Consider the following 25548-nt stretch of genomic DNA (forward strand, 5'->3'; position numbering starts at 1 on the left):
ATCAGTGACGTGCGGTGAGGTTCATGGCTGGTGAGGCACTGACTTCATCACAGTCAGATTTACAAACATATGAACCCTAAAGAGTATCTTATTCACCATTTGATTGGCAGCAGTTAACGGGTTATGTTTAAAAGCTCATACCAGCATTCTTCCCTGCTTGGCACTCAGCATCAAGGGTTGGAATTGGGGGTTATTAAATCACCAAAAATGATTCCCGGGCGCGGCGCCGCTGCTGCCCACTGCTCCCCTCACCTCCCAAGAGGTGATCAAGGGGATGGGTCAAATGCAGAGGACAAATTTCATTACACCTAGTGTGTGTGTGACAATCATTGGTACTTTAACTTAACTTTAACTTTACACATACAAACTGTAGCACACAAAAAAGCACATTTAATTAAAAAAAAACGTTATTATGGTCTTACCTTTACTTATAAAATAAGTCCACGAGCCGCTGTTGTACTAGATTAATGCACCCCCTGACGAGAGTGTTATATCAACTAAAGCCCTCACTTAAACTTTCCACGTGCAAGATTGAATCTATTTAAAAAAGTGTAACCGAGGGTTTATAAATGTCGCCTATACTGTATGAAACTACAAAATAACAAACACGGAGGCTCCAGTGTACACGAGGACCACTTTATTTACCTTCTTTCAAAAACTTCCGCTCCACTCAAAAGTGTCATCACTTCCGCTCTTAGCGCCTTCAAAATAAGAGCTCAAGGCATATACTGTATAACAGCGCATAACAGGAACTTAACATCACAAAGAGGAAAGCCCATAAAAACAGGTTACAAAAGTTATTTAATAAGGAGCCAAAAAGTGCAAAAACAATAATGTTTATGTTGGAGGAGTTGTGAATTAGGTACACCTGCAGTCTGCAGGTGTACCTATTGTTGTGGCCCTGCAGTCATTCACAACTCCTCCAACACGAACATTATTGTTTTTGCACTTTTTGGCTTCTTATGAAATAACTTTTTTAAATAGATTCAATCTTGCACGTGGAAAGTTTAAGTGTGGGCTTTAGTTGATACAACACTCCCGTCAGGGGTTGCCGTGCATTCTACGGCGGGGGTGCAGGAGGCGAGCCTCAGCCAGTGCGTCTTTTGCAGCCGTTTTATGATCGCTCAGCACAAGAAATACGTTACACACATACAGTTGTTGACAAAATACACTGTACATTATATACCTCAGCTAACTAAACTATGGAAATGTATAATATAATTCATATAGCAATACAGTCTCACTGCACAGCAGGCCAGCAGTTAGCCGAGTCCGCAATCCATGGTGCGGCACAACGCAGTGACGTGCCTCAACTGGCTGCTGTTCACCGCACCGTCTCTTCTCAGTATTTGAACGGCAAATGTGAAAATTCAGCGATTTTAAATAAAAATAATCCAAAACGGGTGAAGTTAAATGGAAAATAACTTTATAGTATAATCACTGGATACATATAACAATTTAATAATAAAAAAATATTTTTACATTTTTTTTCTTTCCATGATGGCAGGTGAGGCCCCGCCTCACCTGCCATCATGCACGTCACTGGTCTAAATGCTCCAAAGTGGTTCAAGACTGTGTTTACACTGCAGGCCAAAGTGTCCTAAATTGGATTTTTTTCCAGCTGACTGTTTACACTGCAAGTGAAGTGAATTATATTTATATAGCGCTTTTCTCTAGTGACTCAAAGCGCTTTACATAGTGAAACCCAATATCTAAGTTACATTTAAACCAGTGTGGGTGGCACTGGGAGCAAGTGGGTAAAGTGTCTTGCCCAAGGACACAATGGCAGTGACTTGGATGGCAGAAGCTGGGATCGAACCTGGAACCCTCAAGTTGCTGGCACGGCCACTCTACCAACCGAGCTATAGTAAAATGTGATCTTCATCAGACTCCAGTGTAAACACGCACAGACCCCAATGTGGCCTGGACATCACTTGCATGCGCACTTCGATAAAGTGAAAACAAAGGAAGTTGACTGGATTCTGCAAATGAACAAGGAAGTTGCTGCTGCTACTACTACTACAAAATAAAACAAAAGTCACTACACCTTAAAAATGTGTTGTTTTTTTTACATGAAAATAAATGAAATATAATGAATTTACAGTACAGGCCAAAAGTTTGGACACATCTTCTCATTCAATGCATTTTCTTTATTTTCATGACTATTTACATTGTAGATTGTCACTGAAGGCATCACAACACATGTGGAGTTATGTACTTAACAAAAAAAGGTGAAATAACTGAAAACATGTTTTATATTCAAGTTTCTTCAAAATAGCCACTCTTTGCTCAGATTACTGCTTTGCACTCTTGGCATTCTCTCGATGAGCTTCAAGAGGTAGTCACCTGAAATGGTTTTCACTTCACAGGTGTCATGTGCCTGTGAAGGTGTCACATATGACACCTGAACTGCTGCCCTCGGGCAGGAGATACAGGACAATAAAATGCCGGACAAACAGATTTAAGAACACTTTTTTACCCGAGAGCAATAATGTCGCTGAACACAAGACAAGAATGACTGTGCATGTGAGCTGTGTGCTTGGTATTTCTATCTATTTATCTATGTTCTTATGTGTTATTATAAATTTGCACTAAATTAGTTTTGCTTACAATTTCGTTGTACAATGTACAATGACAATAAAGATATATTCTATTCTATTCTATTCTATTCATTGCTTTGACTATTAAAAAAATTAAAATAATAATAAAATAAAAATACAAATAAGTTTTGCAACCTTTATGTGGCTGCCTCGGGAGCGCTAACCTTCCAAAGTGTTTTGAGCATTATATCCCGCCCTCTTACAGCTTTTAGTAGGTAATGTATGTGTCACATTTCGGGCGTGGTTTGCACGCATTAAATGCTTTGTGCACTGTCAGTGATAGTAGCTAACGTTAGCTATCAGTGAATGTATATTCTATTATAACAACATGACTGCAATTTGTTAGTTGCTTCTCTGTGACCGTGTTTGTGTGGACGTGAACACCAGACAAATTCCTCTGACCGAGGCAAAATTTTTACTCAATACTAGGGATGTCCGATAATGGCTTTTTGCCGATATCCGATATTCCGATATTGTCCAACTCTTTAATTACCGATATCAACCGATACCGATATCAACTGATATATACAGTCGTGGAATTAACACATTATTATGCCTAATTTGGACAACCAGGTATGGTGAAGATAAGGTACTTTAAAAAAAAATTAGTAAAATAAAATAAGATAAATAAATTTAAAACATTTTCTTGAATAAAAAAAGAAAATAAAACAATATAAAACCAGTTACATTGAAACTAGTAATCAATGAAAATTAGTAAAATTAACTGTTAAAGGTTAGTACTATTAGTGAACCAGCAGCACGCACAATCATGTGTGCTTACGGACTGTATCCCTTGCAGACTGTATTGATATATATTGATATATAATGTAGGAACCAGAATATTAATAACAGAAAGAAACAACACTTTTGCGTGAATGAGTGTGAATGAGTGTAAATGGGGGAGGAAGGTTTTTTGGGTTGGTGCACTAATTGTAAGTGTATCTTGTGTTTTTTATGTTGATTTAATTTAAAAAAAAACAACAACAAAAAAAAACAACAAAAAAACGATACCGATAATAACAAAACCGATACCGATAATTTCCGATATTACATTTTAACGCTATTATCGGACATGTCTACTCAATACCTTTAGTAATTGTGAAAAATATGGACAATTTCTTGAACATATGTATGTTGTGTTAATATTTATTTAGCTTTGTATATAATACATTTTATATTCTCTGTTAATGCCACAAAATACTCATTGATAATAATACTATTTTTTAACTGTATCTATCTAGTAATGTAAACAGTGTATTTGATGTATTGTTATATTTCCACTATGCAAGCTTCTCTCTGTTACCAGGTCATCTTCAGAAAGATAGCCGACGTGAAGAGGGAACAGGAGCGCCAGAGGACCGAGGTGGCGCTCTCCATCCCGGACGACCACCCGGTGCGGAAGCTCTTCCAGAGGTTCCGGCATCAGAGGGACGGCCAAACGCCAGAGGAGTCTCCATCATACCTGGATCACAACAGTGTGCAGGAGGAGTTGCCTCACGCCAACACCACCGCCGGCCAAGCTCCGCCTGTTGCCGCCCAGCAGACGGGCGTTGGAGGTTCTCGGGGCACGGTGGTCGCCTCTGCTGAGAAGTCCGAGCAAAACTGCACAACAGATGCTCAGTTGAGGCCTTCAGTGGAAAAGACGCAGAGTCAGGGGGTCAACAGCCCGGCGCAGGGTCGTGGTGTGGGCGCAGAGGGGGCTGGGGGCCTCGCCGCCCGCAAAGGAGGGGCCAGAGGGTGGGCCAAGTTTAAAAACGCCACCTCAACTGCCCCGGCACCGCCTCCTCAAGCAGAGCAGGAGAAGCCACCTGAGAAACCGGAGGCTTGGACCAAAGGATCTCAGTCCTCGGAACCAATAGCGGCCGCCAACCAGAACCAGAACCAGGAGGACGGCGGGGAGGGCGGCGCCAATGCAGGAGAAGCCACCGCCCTGCATAAAACGGACTCGTGCGACAGCGGCATCACAAAGAGCGACCTGCGCATCGACCGGGCGGGCGATTCCAGGAGCTCGTTCGAGCGCAGCCCCATGGAGCGCAGCCCCATGGAGAGGAACCCGTTCGGGGCCCCTGCGTCCGAGCGGGACCTCCTGCAGGTCACGCTGTACGAGGCCAAGGTGGAGCTGAAGGGGGACATCCAGCTTCTGAGCGGCCGGCTGTCCATGCTGGAGGCTCAGGTGGGAGAGATCCTCAGGCTTCTGTCCATCAGGAGAAGACTCTCGCTTCCGCCCACGTCCTCCCCAAGACCGAGGGCCAAAGGCCAAGACTCTGTTATCGCCTCTGTTCGAACCAAAAAAGATGATGGACCCTTTTGAGGGGACTCTGTAGACCATTCTTCTCGGGTTCTCAAGCTTTTTACACTATGTACCACCTCAGATATTTAGTTTTGCAAGTAGCACCACGGCTTAGCTCGAACTACGGTCTTCCTGCGGTACCAAACTTTGAGAATAGATGTTCTCGGACTGAAAAAAAAAAAGAAAATCTCCGGTTCGCCTAAGCTAGCTGGCCTAACAAAGAAATGTGTTGCATGGAAAAACAACTTTAATCCAATTTATGAATATAAAAAGGTGGGCTTAAATGGTCAACACGGCACAATAGTGGACCGAGGTAGCACTACAGGTCTTACCAAGGTCCATCAAGCCCAAGCTGGATCTCAATCCTCACTGCACCACATGGCCCCAATGCAAGTAGACTGATTTAGTGAACATAGGGTCTTGTTTCCACACTTTTATCCAGATTCTCACCAATTTTACAATCAGGTTTTTTGGATAGTTTTCCACAATTTCTTTTTTTTTTCGACCTTCTGCTAGCAAACAATAACACCTCTATCCCAAATGACGGCTTTACGGCTCACGTATCATCCATCAGCTTTAACGATGAACGAGCTGAATAAAGGAAATAAACAGAAAATGCCGAGTCGGCGTTTGTGCCTTACACTTGCTCAAGCCTCAGTAACGCTACAGTGTGTCGTGATACGTCCTTTCCTTCCACGCCAAGGGTTATGTCTCCCGCTTGAGTTGTCACTCGCATGGAAACTGTCGAAATGTGAATGCTTTATTTATCATTTTTCGTGTGAAGAAAATGCTCAGGTAGTCAGGAATAAGTAGGATGATCAGGTTGAAGACAAATATTATGGATCACAGTGCTGCTATGTGCAAATCTGAGCTTTGTGACATTAAAAAGAGAAATATGTAAGCAAGTGACCTCCTCCCGTATTGTACATGTTTGAAAGGCCTTGCATGCACGAGTCTTCCTACAAATTCCAAAACCAGTGAAGTTGGCACGTTGTGTAAATGATAAATAAAAACAGAATACAATGATCTGTAAATCCTTTTCAACCTATATTCAATTGAAGCAACTGCAAAGACAAGATACTTAACGTTCGAACTGGAAAACTTTATTTTTTTGCAAATATTAGCTCATTTGGAATTTTATGCCTGCAACATTTTTCTAAAAAGTTGGCACAAGTGGCAAAAAAGAGTTGAGGAATGCTCATCAAACTTATTTGGAACATCCCACAGGTGAACAGGCTAATTGGGAACAGGTGGGTGCCATGATAAAAGCAGCTTCCATGAAATACACAAACACGGATGGGGCGAGTGTCACCAATTTGTGAACAAATGCCTGAGCAAATTGTCGAACAGTTTAAGAACAACATTTCTCAATGAGCTATTGCAAGGGATTTAGGGATTTCACCATGTAAGGTCTGTAATATCACCAAAAGGTTCAGAGAATCTGGAGAAATCACTGCACGTAACATTGAATGCCCGTGACCTTGAAACCCTCAGGTGGTACTGCATCAAAAAGCGACATCAGTGTGTAAAGGATATCACCACATGGGCTCAGGAACACTTCAGAAAACCACTGTCAGTAACTACAGTTTGTCGCTACATCTATGCAAAGCCAAAGCCATTTATCAACAACACCCAGAAACGCCGCTGGCTTCACTGGGCCCGAGCTCATGTAAGATGGACTGATGCAAAGTGAAAAAGAGTTCTGTGGTCTGACGAGTCCACATTTCAAATTGTTTTCGGAAACTGTGGACGTTGTGTCCTCCGGAACAAAGAGGAAAAGAACCATCCGGATTGTTCTAAGCGCAAAGTTCAAAAGCCAGCATCTGTGATGGTATGGAGGTGTATTAGTGCCCAAGGCATGGGTAACTTACACATCTGTGAAGGCGCCATTAATGCTGAAAGGTACATACAGGTTTTGGAGCAACATATGTTGCCATCCAAGCAACATTATCATGGACGTCCCTGCTTATTTCAGCAAGACAATGCCAAGCCACACGTAAAAAGAGTGCGGGTACTAGACTGGCCTGCCTGTAGTCCAGACCTGTCTCCCATTGAAAATGTGTGGCGCATTATGAAGCCTAAAATACCACAACGGAGACCCCAGACTGTTGAACAACTTAAGCTGTACATCAAGCAAGAATGGGAAATAATTCCACCTGAAACCAAACGTTTACTGAGTGTTGTTAAAAGGAAAGGCCATGTAACACAGTGGTAAAAATGCCCCTGTGCCAACTTTTTTGCAATGCGTTGCTGCCATTAAATTCTAAGTTAATAATTATTTGCAAAAAAAAATTCAGTTTCTCAGTTTGAACATTAAATATCTTGTCTTAGCAGTCTTTTCAACTGAATATAAGTTGAAAAGGATTTGCAAATCATTGTATTGTTTTTATTTACGATTTACACAACGTGCCAACTTCACTGGTTTTGGGTTTTGTACAATGATATGTATATACTGTAGAAAAATGACATGTCTCATGCCCATTATCTGCTGTTTTGTCTCATTTATTACTACATGCAATCAGGGGCTGTTTTAATTTTTTGGTCTATCTTGTAACATTTTTGCTATCAACATTGTATCAGGGACACTCTTGAAATGCACTTGTTCTTTAATATTTTTACACCATTTTGTTTGGCCGAGGTTATTTTTAGAGATCATTTCCGATATTAATATGTTTTCTGTGTGTTCCATTACATTTGCACAATATGCTGACATAAATGAGCTGCAAGCTGCGGCACTTTGACACACCTGCTTCGGGTGACCATTTCCATGACACCAAAAAGGAGGACATTATGCGGCATATCAATAAATTACTATGGTGTACATAGGACTCTGGTATACTCTTATTTATAGTACAATTTTGAGTGGTTTAAAGATTATGTTTGTGTGGCTGAATAGGAAAAAATATTAAAGTCAAGTGTTTGTTAACAGTATTTGTATTTATTCAATACATTGTGGTGTTCAAAAAGTGACCACTGAGATGAATCTTTTCAAGTGCAGAGTGCCACAAAGCATAACATGTGTGGACTTAAATGTAAACAACAATTAACAGGTAACATACATAATTTAAAAAAATGCCACAAAACATTTTCCACATCAACATCAAGGCTGCTTGCTGCATATCTGGTTGCGTTATGCAGAATATGGGCCAAACAGTTTGCAGGGAGCACATATTTTTGGCTCAGTTTCAGCTTCTGATACACACAGTTATGTTTGCCATAATTGACACTGGCATTGTCTGCTGCATATGCAGTAGAGATGCACGGTTTGCGGACACAACCGCGGAGTCCGCGGATAATCCGCGGGTCGGGCGGGTGACATGACGGAAAAAATAGATTTTAAATAGATGCGGGCGGGTTGCGGTTGAACCAATTTGGAAATATATATACATAGTTAAATGTTGTTACCCACATACGAAAAACGTATAGATTTTATCGGTCCTTTAGGTGGAGCTGATGGTGCATTACCGAAAAAGAAAAGGATTGACTTCACAGAATGGGAGGAGGATACACCTGTGCTTGTTGATGAAGTAGAGGATTATTCCTCTACAAACTTGCATCTCGACGGATCAGCAGAGGAAAATCTACTTTCCTTTTGGGGGAAACAAGGACAATCATTCCCACGACTACAACACCTTGCCAAGAGAATCCTATGCGTCCCAGCAACAAATGACGCAAGTGAGCGCTCCTTCAGCGCAGCAGGGCGCATTTTAGAGGCCAGGCGCTCTCGCATGAATCCTGGCACTGTAGATGCCATTTTATTCTTGCATAGTGCTAACAAAAAAAAAAGTAAGTAGACATACGGTTGGATATGTTAAACGAATTAGTCTACGTTACCTATAGGCTATACCAAATAAGCCCATGTCTAACCTATATTGAGTTCGGTCAGCTGAATAATTTTGATGGTTACGTGTTGTTTGGGCGCACTACAATGCAAAGGAATTAAGGCAATTGCGTTGTTTATTGTGGTTTTTTTCTATTCGAGATATACTAATGTGTGTTAATTATTTGGCCTCGCTTTCAAGTGAAGCGCATCTCCGATTGGCGACAATGTAAGGCTATGTAGCCTGCTTTGTTTGTCGCGACCGTCTATTTTCATTATAATTCAAGTTTGATGATAAAGTGCAGTCTGATGGGTTTGATTTCCCCCCTTCAGCTTTTTGCCTTGGCCAATAAGTTGCAGGTAATTTATTATTATTTATTTAATTTATTTTTGTTTAAATAGGGATGACATACATATGTTATTGTATAATTTAAGTTTGTGCGCGTGATTGACAGCCTAAGGCTTATGCGGCACATTTTTTTTTTTTTTCAACTTAAAAACGGATGAGCCTATGCCTATGCCTACAACATAGGCTATGTGTTCATCTTTATTTTCCTGCCTGTCGTTGACAATGGAGATTGTCTGATATTTTGTCATGGCTGCAGATCAATCCATAAAGGTTAATCTTTGTCGCAAAATTGTTCACTGTTTCACTGTGCACCCCGCCCTCGTCCCTATTTGAGCATTATAACATTAACAAGTTAATATTCATTGAAATAAATTCAAACATTTTTTTTTACCTAACGAAAATATAGGCCTAGTCTTTCTAAAACATTTTTTTAACTTCTTAAAAGCATTGTTCTGCTTGCTGGAAATGCGCACACAAAGTGTGAGGAACGCACTCCTGATCTGAGGGCATTGGCAACAATCGTCAACATTTTCTTAATGGAAATGACAATAATACTATAATAATGATAAATAATATTATCACGCATTGAATGTCTCTGCTGCATTGGATCAGTCTCCTTTCTTTAACAGGCAAAAGCTTTCTAACCTCACTAATGCCTTGCATCGTCTATATTAGATATATAACAACTGGCGGATGGCGGGCGGGTGTGGTTTTGATAAAATGTTGGTTGGGTGGATGGCGGATGGATGACGACTTTTGTGATGCGGTTGCGGATGAAATAATTGCCTATCCGCGCATCTCTAATATGCAGACATGTTTTTCACCTCTAAGCCAGACATCTCAAGTTTTGCCAGCAGCTGGTTTGTTATGGCTTCTGACGTTTCGTTGCTGTCACTATAAAAATCCAACAGGACATGTTGGATGCCTTCATCAAAGTGAAAATACCTTACCACAATGGGAAAACACTTGTTTGTTCCTTTATTTGAGGCGTCGGTTGCCACGGAAAAGGGTAGGTTGTTTTCTTTTATGTAGTCGGTTTGTTCCTGTACCGAATAGTGAGCGATGACGTTCTCGCACAATGCCTTGGCTTTTGTTCGGCCACAGGCCATCCCTTTAGCTGTGGGCTAGTCATTGAAAATCTCCCGGTCCACTTTCATGCCGCAGTCTAAACTTCTGATGCTTTACAGTATGGTACACCTTGCACAGCTCCGCAGCGGTTATCTTGTCATCCAGGGGCGACGAAACTTCACGAAAAAATGTCCTCATTGAAGAGGTACCTGCCGCATGTTTATTACTTTTATGTTTATCCGTACCCGCATGCCGTTCAATTGCTTTCCCCTGACTACTTACGTCATACTTGCCAACCCTCCCGGATTTTCCGGGAGACTACCGAAATTCAGAGCCTCTCCCGAAAACGTCCCGGGACAAATTTTCTCCCGAAAATCTCCCGAAATTCAGGCGGAGCTGGAGGCCACGCCCCCTCCAGCTCCATGCGGACCTGAGTGACGTGTTGACAGCCTGTTCACACGTCCGCTTTCTCACAACATAAACAGCTAATGATCGAGGGCGAGTTCTTGGTTTCTTATGTGGGTTTATTGTTAGGCAGTTTCATTAACGTCCTCCCAGCGCGGTAACAACACACAACAACAGCAGTCAAGTTCGTCTGCCGGAAACAGCAATGTTGTGACACTTTTAAACAGGACTGTTGAGATTGATCTGCGCTCTTACTCTGTGTAGTACTGTTGTAGTGGTTGGATGTTATAGCGCATGTTCCCCACTTGGGGCGCTCTGGAGCTGGTGTTGTATGTTACAGAGAAGAAGAATAAAATAAAGTTATCCTCGTGTAAGAGGACGTTGAACGGACTCGATGAAAGTGTCGTTCATGTGCACGCATACAGAACTCCATTAAGCTCAAACACCTTAACAGGTTATGGTGCCCAGGAACCCCAGAGATTCCAGCCAACTCAAGCAAACAAGGCCAGGTAGCGTTGAGTCGACGCACGGACAGAGAAGCCAAGAAAGTTTGCAGGTGTGGACATGAGCTAACAGAGGAGAACTGCTTGACCAAGGATAAAGGTATTGCAAACGTGAAGTATTACACGGAGCATAAAAGTGACTTTAGCCAATAAAGTAGCGTGTACCCTCGAAGAAGAAGTAACCGCGGTAAAGTTTGAGCTAATTAGCATAGCATAGTGCTAAAGTGCGGAGCTTAAACAAATATGGCAGCTCGTACTACTAATGCAGTATCCCCGCAACTGTACTTTGATGGATCCGAAAGCAAGTATGACCTTTGGGAAGCAAGATTTTTGGGACACTTACATATTTTAAAGTTGAAAGACACTGTTCTAAATGAACCAGTAGGAGAAGAGCAAGCAGCAGTGGACAGAATAAAGAATCCAGACTGCTATGCAGAGCTCATCAGGTTGATCGATGATAAAAGCTTGTCTTTAATAAGACATGATGCTGCATACGATGGCAGGAAAGCACTGAAAATACTGAGGGACCATTACTCAGGAAAAAGCAAGCCACGAATAATCAACCTGTACACGTCCTTGACAAAACTACGGAACGCAGACAGAGAGTCAACTACAGACTACATCATCAGAGCAGAAAATCTGATTACAGCACTTCGTGATGCCGGTGAGACTCTCAGTGATAGTCTGATCATAGCCATGATTCTTGGAGGCCTACCTGACTCTTACAAGCCATTAGCTGTACATGTAACGCAAAATGAAGACAATGTGACATTTACAGATTTCAAAAGAAGATTACGTATTTACGAAGAGTCAGAGAAAATTAGTACTGCTGAGCCAACAGACAATGTGATGAAAACGTTCACAAAACAGGATAGAAATATCCAGAAGAAGTACACCAGCAGCACTCAAAGTAGAAGTGAAGATGGAGATCTGACATGTTTCAAATGTGGATTAAAAGGACACAGAGCAAGAATGTGTATCCGAAAAGTGTGGTGCAACTTTTGTAAGAGCAACACACACCAAGAAACCATATGCAAAAAGAAAGATAAACGAGACAACGTCAGAAAGGTTACGGATGAACAATCCAATGATTACCTCTTCAAAGCAGCACAAGAAGAAAGTGAGTCAGCACCCAAAATAAAGATGAAAGGCATTATGGTGGATGCAGGAGCGACATCCCACATTGTAAATGATGTAAATAACTTTACAAGCTTTGACAACACTTTTCAACCAGAGACTCATTCAGTGGAACTAGCTGATGGGACAAGATGCAGTGGAATGGCCCAAGGAAGAGGAACAGCAACGATACATCTAGTGGACAGCGATGGACGACAGCACAGGGCACAACTACGAAATGCTCTGTACATGCCCTCATATCCCCACAACATCTTTTCAGTGGCGAGAGCAGCCGACGGAGGAGCAACCATAACTTTCAAGAAAGGAGAGAGCCACATGATCACTAAAGATGGTAACAGATTTAACATAAACGAAAATGAGAAGCTATATTATCTACCAACTGTTGATGCAAATGAAGATCAGTGTAAAGTTTGTCATGACGTACAAACATGGCACGAGATTCTAGGGCACTGCAACTATGATGATGTAATCAAACTCCAAACTGTGGTCAAAGGTATGGTAATTAAGGGAAATGTTGTTAAGCCAGATCAGATGTGTGAAATATGTACAAAAGGCAAGTTTACCCAAACGAGAAATAGGGAGCTAGATGCTAAAGCAAATAAACCCCTGGAGTTAATCCATACAGACCTAGCAGGGCCAATGAAAACGGAAAGCATAGAAGGACACAAATACGCACAATGTTTCACAGATGACTATTCAGGTGCTGTATTAGTATATTTTCTTAAGTCAAAAAGTGATGCAGTTGCTGCAACAGAAAAGTTCTTAGCAGATGTAGCACCCTATGGAGATGTGAAGTGTATACGTTCAGACAACGGCACTGAGTTTACAAACAGAGAGTTCCAAATGTTACTAACAAAGAACAAAATAAGACATGAGACGTCAGCGCCTTATTCGCCACACCAAAATGGCACAGCAGAGAGAGAATGGCGAACACTGTTTGACATGGCTAGATGCTTACTGATAGAAAGCAAACTACCAAACTATTTGTGGAACTATGCCATTCAAACAACAGCTCATGTTAGAAACAGGTGTTACAATAGACGGACAAAGAAAACAGCATATGAGTTACTTACAGGAAAAGTACCAAATGTGTCACAAATGCAAAAGTTTGGGTCTACATGTTTTAGTTACAAACAAGAAAAAGGAAAACTAGACTCCAAAAGTGAGCAGGGCATTTTCATAGGATATGATAAAAACAGCCCAGCCTTCCTTGTATATTATCCAGAAATGGAAAAGGTCCAAAAGATCAGATTGGTGAGATTCGCAACCAAAACAAGTGTAGAGAGAGAGACACAAACTTTGGAGCCATACGCAGGACATGACATTGGCAACAGAGACAATGCAGTCTGTGACAGTGACCAGAAGGATGAGGACAGAGTTCAACCTGAAAACAAAACTGAGGATTTAAATGAGCAGGAAGATGTGGAACAGTCAGCGGCAAATGCCAAAACAGAAATCAGAAAGAATCCATTCAGGATAAAACAAAAGCCAGTTTATTTACAAGATTTTGAGACTGATGATTCATTGGACAGATTACAAACATGCGTTGATTTCTGTTATCGAGCAGTTTGTGACATTCCAGAAACTTATCAGAAAGCCGTGTTATCATCCAAGTCAATGCACTGGAAAAACGCCATGGATGAGGAGATGAACTCACTAGTGGAAAATGACACATTCCAGTTGACTGACTTACCACCAGGTAAGCGCGCTTTAAAAGCGAAGTGGGTTTATGCACTCAAAACAGACACAGATGGATCTAATAAATATAAGGCGAGATTTGTTGCCAAAGGATACGACCAGAAAGTAGGAACTGATTACGAAGAGACGTTTTCACCGACAGCTGACATGTTAAGTGTAAGAATTCTCATGCAGAAGGCGGCACAGGAGGACCTAATCTTACATCAGATGGACGTGAACACCGCGTATCTGCACGCACCCATAGACTGTGAAATCTATTTAGAACAACCACAAGGATACGAGAAAAACTCTAACACTGGTGAAAAACTGGTATGTAAACTGAACAAATCATTGTATGGACTCAAACAGTCGGGCAGAAACTGGAATACAGTGTTACACACCCATTTATGTGAAAATGACTTTGTGCAAAATGAAGCAGATCATTGTGTGTACACAAGAGAAAAATATGGTCAAAAGGTAATACTTATTATTTGGGTAGATGACCTTATTTTAGCTGCTTCAAGTGAAAAATCAATGCAGGATGTAAAAAGAATGTTAACTCAGAGATTCAAAATGAAGGATTTGGGAATCCTAAAACATTTCTTAGGAATAGACTTTGAACAAACAAATGGACTAGTCAAAATGTCACAAGAGAGATATGTGAAAAAGGTTTTACAAAGGTTTGATATGGAAAATTGTAAACCAAGAGAAACTCCTTGTGAACCAAAACTTGATTACGCAGAAAATGCTGAAAAGTTGAAACAACCAAGACAGTACAGAGAAGCAGTGGGAAGTTTAATTTACTTATCAACATGCACTCGACCTGACATAAGCTTTGTTGTGAGTAAACTATCCCAACACTTTAATGAACCTACTATGGAACATTGGAATACAGTGAAACATGTGTTCAGATACCTAAAAGGTACATCAGAACAAGGACTTAACTTCAAGAAGAATGTAACTGAAAGACTCGGTCTGACAGTTTACTGTGATGCAAGTTGGGCATCAAATGAAACAGACAGACGTAGCACATCAGGCTATTGTGCAACTTTGTGTGAAGGCAGTTCATTCATTTCATGGAAGACGGGACAGGGACGGCGTGGCGCAGTGGAAGAGTGGCCATGCGCGACCCGAGGGTCCCTGGTTCAATCCCCACCTAGTACCAACCTCGTCATGTCCGTTGTGTCCTGAGCAAGACACTTCACCCTTGCTCCTGATGGGTGCTGGTTAGCGCCTTGCATGGCAGCTCCCTCCATCAGTGTGTGAATGTGTGTGTGAATGGGTAAATGTGGAAGTAGTGTCAAAGCGCTTTGAGTACCTTGAAGGTAGAAAAGCGCTATACAAGTACAACCCATTTATCATTATTTATAAGACAAGAAAACAACCAACAGTAGCTCTTTCTACCTGTGAAGCAGAGTATAGCTTCAGCTATACAGGAGTGTCTTTACATTGAACAGCTACTAAAAGGACTTGATAACTATCAATATGTTAAAACAAAAGTGTACGAAGATAACCAAGGTACGATTGCACTCACTAAAAATCCTGTTAACAGACAAAGATGCAAACACATTGATGTGAAATACCACTTCATAAGAGACATTGTTGCTACTGGTAGGGTATTACTGGAATATTGCCCAACAGAACAAATGGTTGCTGATATCCTGACAAAACCAGCTACTAAACAGAAGTTGAAATGTTTTTCACAGAATATGTTTGGCATTTTGGGATGAAGACTGAAAGGAGGAATCTTAACAAAACAGGATGATGGGGGGTGTTCTTGAAATGTTGTTTACGGGTTGGTTTAACACAGTGAGCTAATAGCGAGTGGGGGTGTTGAGATTGATCTGCGCTCTTACTCTGTGTAGTACTGTTGTAGTGGTTGGATGTTATAGCGCATGTTCCCCACTTGGGGCGCTCTGGAGCTGGTGTTGTATGTTACAGAGAAGAAGAATAAAATAAAGTTATCCTCGTGTAAGAGGACGTTGAACGGATTCGATGAAAGTGTCGTTCATGTGCACGCATACAGAACTCCATTAAGCTCAAACACCTTAACAAGGACAATACATGGTGTTTACGTGACGTCACACATCCGGGTTATCCCGGGTCATCCGCCATCTTGGGAGGCAAACAAAACACACCTGGCCTAGTTGACACGCTTCACGATTATTGACAATAGCTTCGAGCAAACACTGGTGAAAGGCGCATAATGGTTATTTCCTGTTGGGTGAATGGATGTACAAATCGACGGGATGGATCAGTGCAGCGAGGATTTTTCAGTATTCCTAAAATTAGACACAACGAAGGAGAACAGACAAGGAAAATCAGCGAGGAGAGACGACGCTTGTGGTTGGCAAGCATCAACAGGAAAGAGGAGCCATCTCAACATTCCAAAGTATGTTCTGATCACTTTGTAACAGGTAGGATTACGTCTCAATCTGTTTATTAAACATTTTAGAACGATGTATTGTTTATTTTTTTGTCAATTTGCTATTCTCGAAGCCCTTTATGGGATGGACCACGAAAGCGAAAGCCCCCCCCCCTCAGGATATATAGCGCCCATCTCAGCCCAGGTTGCTTGTACACGAAATGAGTTGTAGATCTCAATGGATAAAATATTTAGGTATCAACCTTGTCATAAGTTAGAGGAGTCCGACGTGTCCTCGCTAAACACATGGTTTTAATGTACGTTATATATACATACCCTGCCCACTACAAGCACTTTCTCGTTTGCAGTCATGCTTTTAACGTCGCTGACCCATCCGTTAATAAACTGGTTGTACGCCTCCAGAGACTTGAATGCCCTCAATTCCTCCATTGTATAGGCACTGGTGTAATTGACGAGGTAGTTCAAAATGTCTATGTACGTTATGGCCGGGAGGCATTTGTGGTCATACGTGAAACTTTGTTTCGGCACTTCGTACGGGTCAACGCCTATGCATTGTGTCTTCTGGTTGTATCTTTCCAACGTCTGGTTGTCCAAGCCTTCTTTATACTTCTTTTTTGCTGGTTTCTCGGCCATTATGCATACGTTTGTGAACGGGTTCGATGAATTTGCTGATGTTGTACCGGTGCGCTTGCCTTTTAAAATGGCGGATCGCGCGGAGCGTCATGGGAAATCAGTCGGGCGTGAAAACTATGTATACTGCCATCTACTGTACATGCATATGTGACCCACCCATAATGTGTCACATTTTTGTGTTGATTTATTTATTTTATTTTGTGGTTTGAATTCGTTTTTGGAGCTGTCATTCCACATTTATCAGTATTCACATTGGTCAGTAGGGGGCAGTAGGGCGTCTCGGAGGCATGTCGGAGGTCTCAAGGTTGGCAAGTATGACTTACGTCGACATCACATCGACAAAGTGTGCAGAAGCCATGGAATGAGTCTCGACTGCTTTTCGTTATAAATTCGTGCTCTTTTATCCATTCAGAATTAAACGAGGTCTTGCGTTTTGGCATGATGCTAACTTTCTGTCAATGTCATGCCGCAGCAGCACATGGACCCTCTTTAAACCTAGTGCCTCAAAAAGGAGGACAAATACATGTCCAGCTTGATGCTGCGCCGGACGCCGGACAGGGCATTAAAAATCCGGACTGTCCGGACACCTGGTCACCCTGTACTTGGAATAACTTCCTAATTATGTTAAAGCCTGTCAAATTTGAGTGTCGAATATGTAAATGTTTGAAAACCATAGTCGTCTATTTTAAATGTTTTACAACACAACCAAACACTTGAAGTTTTCTGAGTTTGGTGACAGCATGTCTACTTTTTCACCGCTTGGGGGCAGTAATGGTCTTCTGCCAGTGCAGTGGCGCACAAGTGGGGAATACCAAAGAAGAAAAAAAGTAGCGCTTGAAGTTTTATCGACAAGGTAAACACACATTTGTCCGTTTTAACCAAATTTCGACTTTATTTGTTACGTTACAGTTATGGCCGTAGTGTCAGAATGCTGTTAACGTATTGTCATTTTAGAGTTGTATCGATTAAACCACAAAGTTGAGGCGAACATGTAAACAGGAGTGACCACACTTTTTCTGCAGGCGAGGGGATCTACCTCATTCATATACAGGTAAAAGCCAGTAAATTAGAATATTTTGAAAAACTTGATTTATTTCAGTAATTGCATTCAAAAGGTGTAACTTGTACATTATATTTATTCATTGCACACAGACTGATGCATTCAAATGTTTATTTCATTTAATTTTGATGATTTGAAGTGGCAACAAATGAAAATCCAAAATTCCGTGTGTCACAAAATTAGAATATTACTTAAGGCTAATACAAAAAAGGGATTTTTAGAAATGTTGGCCAACTGAAAAGTATGAAAATGAAAAATATGAGCATGTACAATACTCAATACTTGGAGCTCCTTTTGCCTCAATTACTGCGTTAATGCGGCGTGGCATGGAGTCGATGAGTTTCTGGCACTGCTCAGGTGTTATGAGAGCCCAGGTTGCTCTGATAGTGGCCTTCAACTCTTCTGCGTTTTTGGGTTTGGCATTCTGCATCTTCCTTTTCACAATACCCCACAGATTTTCTATGGGGCTAAGGTCAGGGGAGTTGGCGGGCCAATTTAGAACAGAAATACCATGGTCCGTAAACCAGGCACGGGTAGATTTTGCGCTGTGTGCAGGCGCCAAGTCCTGTTGGAACTTGAAATTTCCATCTCCATAGAGCAGGTCAGCAGCAGGAAGCATGAAGTGCTCTTAAACTTGCTGGTAGACGGCTGCGTTGACCCTGGATCTCAGGAAACAGAGTGGACCGACACCAGTAGATGATCACTGATGGTTTGGGTTGGTTTGGTTTGCATTTCCTTTGGAAATCGAGGTCCCAGAGTCTGGAGGAAGACAGGAGAGGCACAGGATCCACGTTGCCTGAAGTCTAGTGTAAAGTTTCCACCATCAGTGATGGTTTGGGGTGCCATGTCATCTGCTGGTGTCGGTCCACTCTGTTTCCTGAGATCCAGGGTCAACGCAGCCGTCTACCAGCAAGTTTTAGAGCACTTCATGCTTCCTGCTGCTGACCTGCTCTATGGAGATGGAGATTTCAAGTTCCAACAGGACTTGGCGCCTGCACACAGCGCAAAATCTACCCGTGCCTGGTTTACGCACCATGGTATTTCTGTTCTAAATTGGCCCGCCAACTCCCCTGACCTTAGCCCCATAGAAAATCTGTGGGGTATTGTGAAAAGGAAGATGCAGAATGCCAGACCCAAAAACGCAGAAGAGTTGAAGGCCACTATCAGAGCAACCTGGGCTCTCATAACACCTGAGCAGTGCCAGAAACTCATCGACTCCATGCCACGCCGCATTAACGCAGTAATTGAGGCAAAAGGAGCTCCAACCAAGTATTGAGTATTGTACATGCTCATATTTTTCATTTTCATACTTTTCAGTTGGCCAACATTTCTAAAAATCCCTTTTTTGTATTAGCCTTAAGTAATATTCTAATTTTGTGACACACGGAATTTTGGATTTTCATTTGTTGCCACTTCAAATCATCAAAATTAAATGAAATAAACATTTGAATGCATCAGTCTGTGTGCAATGAATAAATATAATGTACAAGTTACACCTTTTGAATGCAATTACTGAAATAAATCAAGTTTTTCAAAATATTCTAATTTACTGGCTTTTACCTGTATATCATTTATATGTATTTATTTATGAAAGATACGTTTTTGTTAACAAGTTAAATGTGTTTAATGATAATACAAGCATGTTTAACATACATTTCTTTCTTTCATGAAGACAAGAGTATAAGTTGGTGTATTACCTGATTCTGATGACTTGCATTGATTGGAATCAGACAGTAGTGCTGATAATGTCCACTTTTTCAAGTGGAGGAGAAAAAAAGTCATCCTTTCTGTCCAATACCACATGAAAGTAGTTGTTTTTCCTCATCTTATTTGTCCAGCTTCCATACTCCTTTTTATACACTTTTCAAGACATACATTAACGGCAAACTCCGTAGCTTGCTAGCTTGTGCGCACCAACTTTCTTAGACTCTTATTTTGTTAGTGCAGGCAGGATGGAGCAGCGCTTTTATTGTGAAGACAGGAACTGTGCGTTTTAACGCGAGAGTCTGTTGAAATTTAAAAGTGTTTCTCGCCATCCTGTCGATATTTTTTTTTCTAAATAATGAACTCGCAGCAGCCAGCGTCATCTCACAAGACCCTCGGGTGCCGTGAATGTCAATCAATTGACGAAAGTGACATCTTGGTGAAGATTGATGATCGCTCATTTTTAGGTGTATTTTTTTAATGCCTGGCTGGCGGTCGACGTAATGGGCACCCCTAATGTACTACAATGTTGTACTCGAGTAACACTTTGCTGAAATTATACCTAAGTATGACTAAAACTACAGAACTAAAAAAATGAAGTGAATAAAAAGTGTTTTTGGGGGGTGGGGTTGTCTCTTTTGTACTGTAAAAAAAGTACAAGTCACACATTTACGATATAAAGTGCTAAAAGAAATCACCCTAACTTCCTACTGTTTATTTATACTTCTCTACACAGTAATGTATACCATTTAAAATGTAGTAAAATAGTTTTTAGTACAGGTACTGATATTTTCCTTCTTTTAAGAAGCGATGGATGTCCAGCTTCCTCCACACGAGGGCGCCAAGCTCTCCGTGGTCGACATGCACACCGGCGGCGAGCCGTTACGCGTCATCGTCAGCGGCTACCCTGAGGTCCAAGGCGACACAGTTCTGTCCAAACGGCGTTACCTGCGGGAGCACCTGGACCACCTGAGGAGGGCGCTGATGTACGAGCCCCGGGGCCACTACGACATGTACGGCGCCCTGGTGGTGCGCAGCGAGCTGGCTGAGGCGCACCTGGGCGTGCTGTTCATGCACAACGAGGGCTACAGCACCATGTGCGGGCACGCCGTCATCGCACTGGGACGCTTCGCCGTGGACTACGGGCTGGTGAAGGAGCCGCGCTCGCCCGAGACGGCGGTGAACATTCACTGCCCGTGCGGCCTGGTGAAGGCCTTTGTCGAGTACTCCGAGGGAAAAACGGGGGCAGTGAGGTTCCTCAGTGTGCCGGCCTTTGCTTTCGCTACAGGTGGGGTTTTAACCTTCGCCTGTACTTGTGTCACCACCAATGACAACAGTGCATCCACAGATCTAACGGTAGCGGTAAAAGGCTTCGGTGACATGATGGTGGACATTGGTTATGGAGGAGCCTACTACGCCTTTGTAGACGCAAGGAGGTTTGGTCTGGATGTGTCCAAGTCCAAGACTCGAGACCTGGTGGATGCCGCTACAGCAGTGACCACGGCGGTCAAAGCGCAGGTAATGTTGGAATTACAGTATTTATTAACACATTTCCCCATAGGAAGTGGTTCAAAATTAATCTGTTCCAGGGTCAAACTATCACCAACTCAAAAACTACTCTATTTTATGCTGCCTTTTTTTTTTCTTTTTTTTTTTTGCTGCAGCTGTTATATACTGTAATATTGTACATGGTAATTGGGATTTGTTATATATTGTATATATTATATACAAATATAATATAATAGATATGTAGTTATTACATATGTTATATTTTATATTGCTACTAGGGTACATTTTTTTGTGAAGTGAATTCTATTTATATAGCGCTTTTCTCTTGTGACTCAAAGCACTTTTACATAGTGAAGCCCAATATCTAAGTTACATTTAAAACAGTGTGGGTGGCACTGGTAGCAGGTGGGTAAAGTGTCTTGCCCAAGGACACAACGGCAGTGACTAGGATGGCGGAAGCGGGGATTGAACCTGGAACCCTCAAGTTGCTGGCACGGCCACTCTACCAACCGAGCTATACCTTTTGATTTCGCCCTCTTTTTGTGCCCTTGTGTGCATTATCCTTTCCGTCCTTTGTAACTGAGCTACTGTGTGGAACAACTTCCCTTGTGGATCGATAAAGTTTGTCTAACATGTTAACAAATTGACTCTTAAACAAGTGTAAAAATAAGCTAACCAGTGTGATATTAAATAAGCTGATTTCTTACCTTTTGTTATCCCCCCCTAAAAAGGTGAAGCTCCACCATCCGGTCAGCGACGATCTGGCCTTCCTCTACGGCACCATCCTCACCGATGGAAAAGACAAGTATTCTCTGGAGGCTACTTGCAATGTCTGTGTGTTCGCAGACGCTCAGGTCAGACAAATTACAAAATGTGTTTTTTTTAACCACCAACACAAGATTAAATAATACAATTGGCAGCTAAAAGCCCTTAGGTTGAAATACAATATCAAAGTAAAGAAATCAAGTAGCTTTGTCCTACTGATTCAGTTTAACATCTAAAACATGTCAACTTTGGTGCACAACAAAGATGGTGGATGTTTGTGACACTTGTTGCTTGCAGGTGGACCGAAGCCCGACCGGTTCCGGCGTGACGGCGCGAGTGGCCCTCCAGTACCACAAAGGTCTGATCCAGTTGAACCAATCCAGGACGTTCAAGAGCGGAGCGACAGGATCTCAATTCAGAGGGAAAGTAGTCGAGGTATCTGGTGTTATGTTTTTTTTAAATTTTTTTACACTTTTAGAGTCTTGAGTTTTCTGGCGTGTTGTGCTTTAGGAGACCACATGTGGGAACTTCAAGGCTGTGGTAGTGGAGGTCGCCGGCAGAGCCTTTTACACGGGAGTTTCCAATTTCGTGCAGGAGCCAGACGATGAATTGACACATGGATTTCTGCTGAAATGAGCGTCCTTTCACCTATGGCCACTAGATGGAGCTGTGACTTCTCCAAGGCTTACTGTAACAGTGCTGCTTTACATTCACTAAATGTCATCATGACATTAAAAGCATGTTGTCTTGTTTTCTGTCATCAGTGAGCAGGAATAGAAAATATCACGGTCTATAAAAAGTATCTCAGAATATATTTTTTGGTCTGCTATTATCTTTCTTAAGTGGATAAAATAATTTGCTGACACACAGTAACAGTTACAGCAGGGGTGGGCAAACTTTTTGGCTCAGGGGCCACATGGGCTTTAGAAATTTGACAGATGGGCCGGGCGAACACATGATGCATTTCAAAGCATATCATATCTGTTGGAACTCAGAGTAGACTTCCCAAACATGGGCTATACATCTCTTTTCAACAATATTGTATCAAAACCTCAAAGAAAAAACAAACATGGTTAACACTTTCATTCACTTTCAGTGTTGCTGATCACCCTTTTTTTTTGCCAATGCGTCACAGTCTAGTATCAGTTTTGTTGTGGCAATTCTCAAAATTTGCTTAATTTTGTTCTAATATTTGGCGGGCTGGATTAAAAAGAAAAGTGGCCCCCGAGCTGTAGTTTGCCCATCCCTGACTTACAGGGATAAAAACATGTATTGAATTGGTTGGGTATGTTTTTTAATGGCATTATGACTTTTATATGTGCAAATGTGTAACAAGCGCGCAACCTTTTTGTACACATGTACGTCCTTTATGACATGAGTGACTTTTAGGCCCAGGCCCGGAGAGTACCAACTTGAAATAAGATCAACAGTTAAGGCCAGCTCTTAACAGGAATAAGTAAAAACAAACAGTGCTCTGATATATCTTTAAATATATAAACGCTGCACACGTGTGAAATCAGGAGAAAATCTACTTTGCTTGCGGTTAAAGCTCTGGTAAAATGAAGCGTCTTCCTTCCCTGGTAGATGCTCCGCTCAGCAGCTTCAGGTTGGAAATTGAGTCTCCCGAAAAAAAGAGCAGCGAGGATCCGTGACATCACTTTGTACAAAAATCGTCCCCACGAGTCTAAAAGTCGCACGTAGAAAAAGAGCTTATGCAATCCAAATGTGTTCTCCAGCATCGTCGCTGTTAGACGTGAAATGCTCGCGAGGATGGGGGAAAAAATGTCAAAGTGGGCGTGGCTGTGGCTGTGTGTGTGTGTGTGTGTGTGTGTGTGTGTGTGTGCGTGCTTGTTGCCAGGCAGAAACAGGAATGTGCATGTCGGGTCGAAACAGATATTTGAAAAAAAACTAACTGAAAAGTACCTACAAGGACAGGAGCAGGACGTCTTCCGGCTCTTAGAAGTTGAGCTTGGTGACGGGCCGCTCTCGGCCGGAGTCCGTGTTCTGGCTGTTGATGCGCTTGCGGTTGCGCTTCATCTTGGACAAGTCCTTGTCAAACACCTCACCTGAGCGCAGCGCCGACACCAAGTCGTCAAACTCCCCGCCATCGTCCTCGCCGTTCGCCTTGGCTTTACGAGCCTTTCGCTCCTTCTCCCTTTGTTCTTTGAGCTGGAGGCGCAGAAATAGGTGTTTTCTTTATTCTAGTTTCATTTTATATTATTCATACGCTTATATGACATGTTAAATATACAGTTAATAAAGGTTTTATGATTGTGACAGCTAGAAACCATTACAGTGAAACCTCCATTTAAGAACACCTCATACAAACATTTCATTTTACGAACGACAGACTTGATAAAAATCTCTTCACTTCCAAACTTTTCATCCAATGTGCTTGCAGCGCAGCCATTGTGGGCAGGCTGATCGATCTCTGGGTGATTCCCAGAACCGAAAAAAAGTCTGCGGGTAATAGAGCGTTTTCTATTCGGGCTCCAGTACTATGGAATGCCCTCCCGGTAACAGTTAGAGATGCTACCTCAGTAGAAGCATTTAAGTCCCATCTTAAAACTCATTTGTATACTCTAGCCTTTAAATAGACCCCCCCCCCCTTTTAGACCAGTTGATCTGCCGTCTCTTTTCTGCTCTGCCACCCTCTCCTGCGTGGAGAGGTTATTAGGTGACCAAAGCTGTTCAAAGTCGGGACCCGGGGTGGACCACTCATCTGTGCATCAGTTGGGGACGTCTTTGCACTGCTGACTTGTCTCCACTCAAGATGATCTCCTGCTGGCCCCACTATGGACTGGACTCTCACACTATTATGTTAGATCCACTATGGACTGGACTCTCACAATATTATGTTAGATCCACTATGGACTGGACTCTCACAATATAATGTTAGATCCACTATGGACTGGTCTCTCACACTATAATGATAGATCCACTATGGACTGGACTCTCACACTATTATATTAGATCCACTATGGACTGGACTCTCACAATATTATGTTAGATCCACTATGGACTGGACTCTCACTATTATGTTAGATCCACTATGGACTGGACTCTCACAATATTATGTTAGATCCACTATGGACTGGACTCTCACAATTATGTTAGATCCACTATGGACTGGACTCTCACACTATTATGTTAGATCCACTATGGACTGGACTCTCACTATTATGTTAGATCCACTATGAACTGGACTCTCACACTATAATGTTAGATCCACTATGGACTGGACTCTCACACTATTATGTTAGATCCACTATGGACTGGACTCTCACAATATTATGTTAGATCCACTATGAACTGGACTCTCACACTATTAACTAGATCCACTATGGACTGGACTCTTACACTATTATGTTAGATCCATTATGGACTGGACTCTCACTATTATGTTAGATCCACTATGGACTGGACTCTCACACTATTATGTTAGATCCACTATGGACTGGACTCTCACACTATTATGTTAGATCCACTATGGACTGGACTCTCACTATTATGTTAGATCCACTATGGACTGGACTCTCACTATTATGTTAGATCCATTATGGACTGGACTCTCACAATATTATGCTCGATCCACTCGACGTCCATTGCACCGGACACCCAGGGGGGGGGGGTCCCCACATC

At 42.1% G+C, this 25548-nt stretch overlaps 3 protein-coding genes across 7 annotated transcripts in view; 2 read left to right on the plus strand and 1 right to left on the minus strand.

Annotated features, from left to right (window-relative positions):
- Window positions 1–5864, plus strand: part of LOC133576397 (voltage-gated delayed rectifier potassium channel KCNH5-like) — a 40609-nt gene extending 34745 nt beyond the window's left edge. The window contains exon 12 of the mRNA XM_061929585.1: window positions 3907–5864. Coding sequence (XP_061785569.1) covers window positions 3907–4911 — 1005 coding nt within the window. The 3' untranslated portion in view covers window positions 4912–5864. The remainder of the gene's footprint in view (window positions 1–3906) is intronic.
- An 11773-nt stretch (window positions 5865–17637) lies between these two features.
- Window positions 17638–22687, plus strand: l3hypdh (trans-L-3-hydroxyproline dehydratase). 3 transcript variants are annotated; one of them, XM_061929692.1, is made up of 6 exons: window positions 17638–17721; window positions 20441–20920; window positions 20981–21150; window positions 21873–21995; window positions 22204–22341; window positions 22417–22686. In XM_061929692.1, exons 2-6 carry the CDS (start codon window positions 20443–20445, stop codon window positions 22540–22542), a joined length of 1035 nt encoding a protein of 344 aa, XP_061785676.1. In that variant the 5' UTR covers window positions 17638–17721; window positions 20441–20442; the 3' UTR covers window positions 22543–22686. The 3 variants fall into 3 exon arrangements, with proteins under 3 accessions (XP_061785676.1, XP_061785677.1, XP_061785675.1); XM_061929693.1 differs by having other exon boundaries at window positions 17641–17721; window positions 20438–20920; window positions 22417–22687; XM_061929691.1 differs by lacking the exon at window positions 17638–17721 and adding an exon at window positions 17880–17919 and having other exon boundaries at window positions 20438–20920; window positions 22417–22687.
- A 496-nt stretch (window positions 22688–23183) lies between these two features.
- LOC133576457 (disheveled-associated activator of morphogenesis 1-like) overlaps window positions 23184–25548 on the minus strand; it is a 105438-nt gene continuing 103073 nt past the window's right edge. For all 3 annotated transcript variants that reach the window (XM_072912236.1, XM_061929689.1, XM_061929688.1), the window contains one exon: window positions 23184–24075. In XM_072912236.1, the coding sequence (XP_072768337.1) occupies window positions 23863–24075 (213 nt within the window). In that variant the 3' untranslated portion in view covers window positions 23184–23862. The remainder of the gene's footprint in view (window positions 24076–25548) is intronic.

The sequence above is a fragment of the Nerophis lumbriciformis genome, linkage group LG34 (genome assembly GCF_033978685.3).
Source record: "Nerophis lumbriciformis linkage group LG34, RoL_Nlum_v2.1, whole genome shotgun sequence".
NCBI lineage: Eukaryota > Metazoa > Chordata > Actinopteri > Syngnathiformes > Syngnathidae > Nerophis > Nerophis lumbriciformis.

Bases quoted from the DNA above. Each gene is read 5' to 3' on its own strand.
- l3hypdh (XM_061929692.1), top strand. From the start codon at position 20,443: ATGGATGTCCAGCTTCCTCCACACGAGGGCGCCAAGCTCTCCGTGGTC. The intron at 20,921-20,980 runs GTGGGGTTTTAA...GTGCATCCACAG, and splicing joins GGCCTTTGCTTTCGCTACAG to ATCTAACGGTAGCGGTAAAA. The intron at 22,342-22,416 runs GTATCTGGTGTT...GTTGTGCTTTAG, and splicing joins TCAGAGGGAAAGTAGTCGAG to GAGACCACATGTGGGAACTT.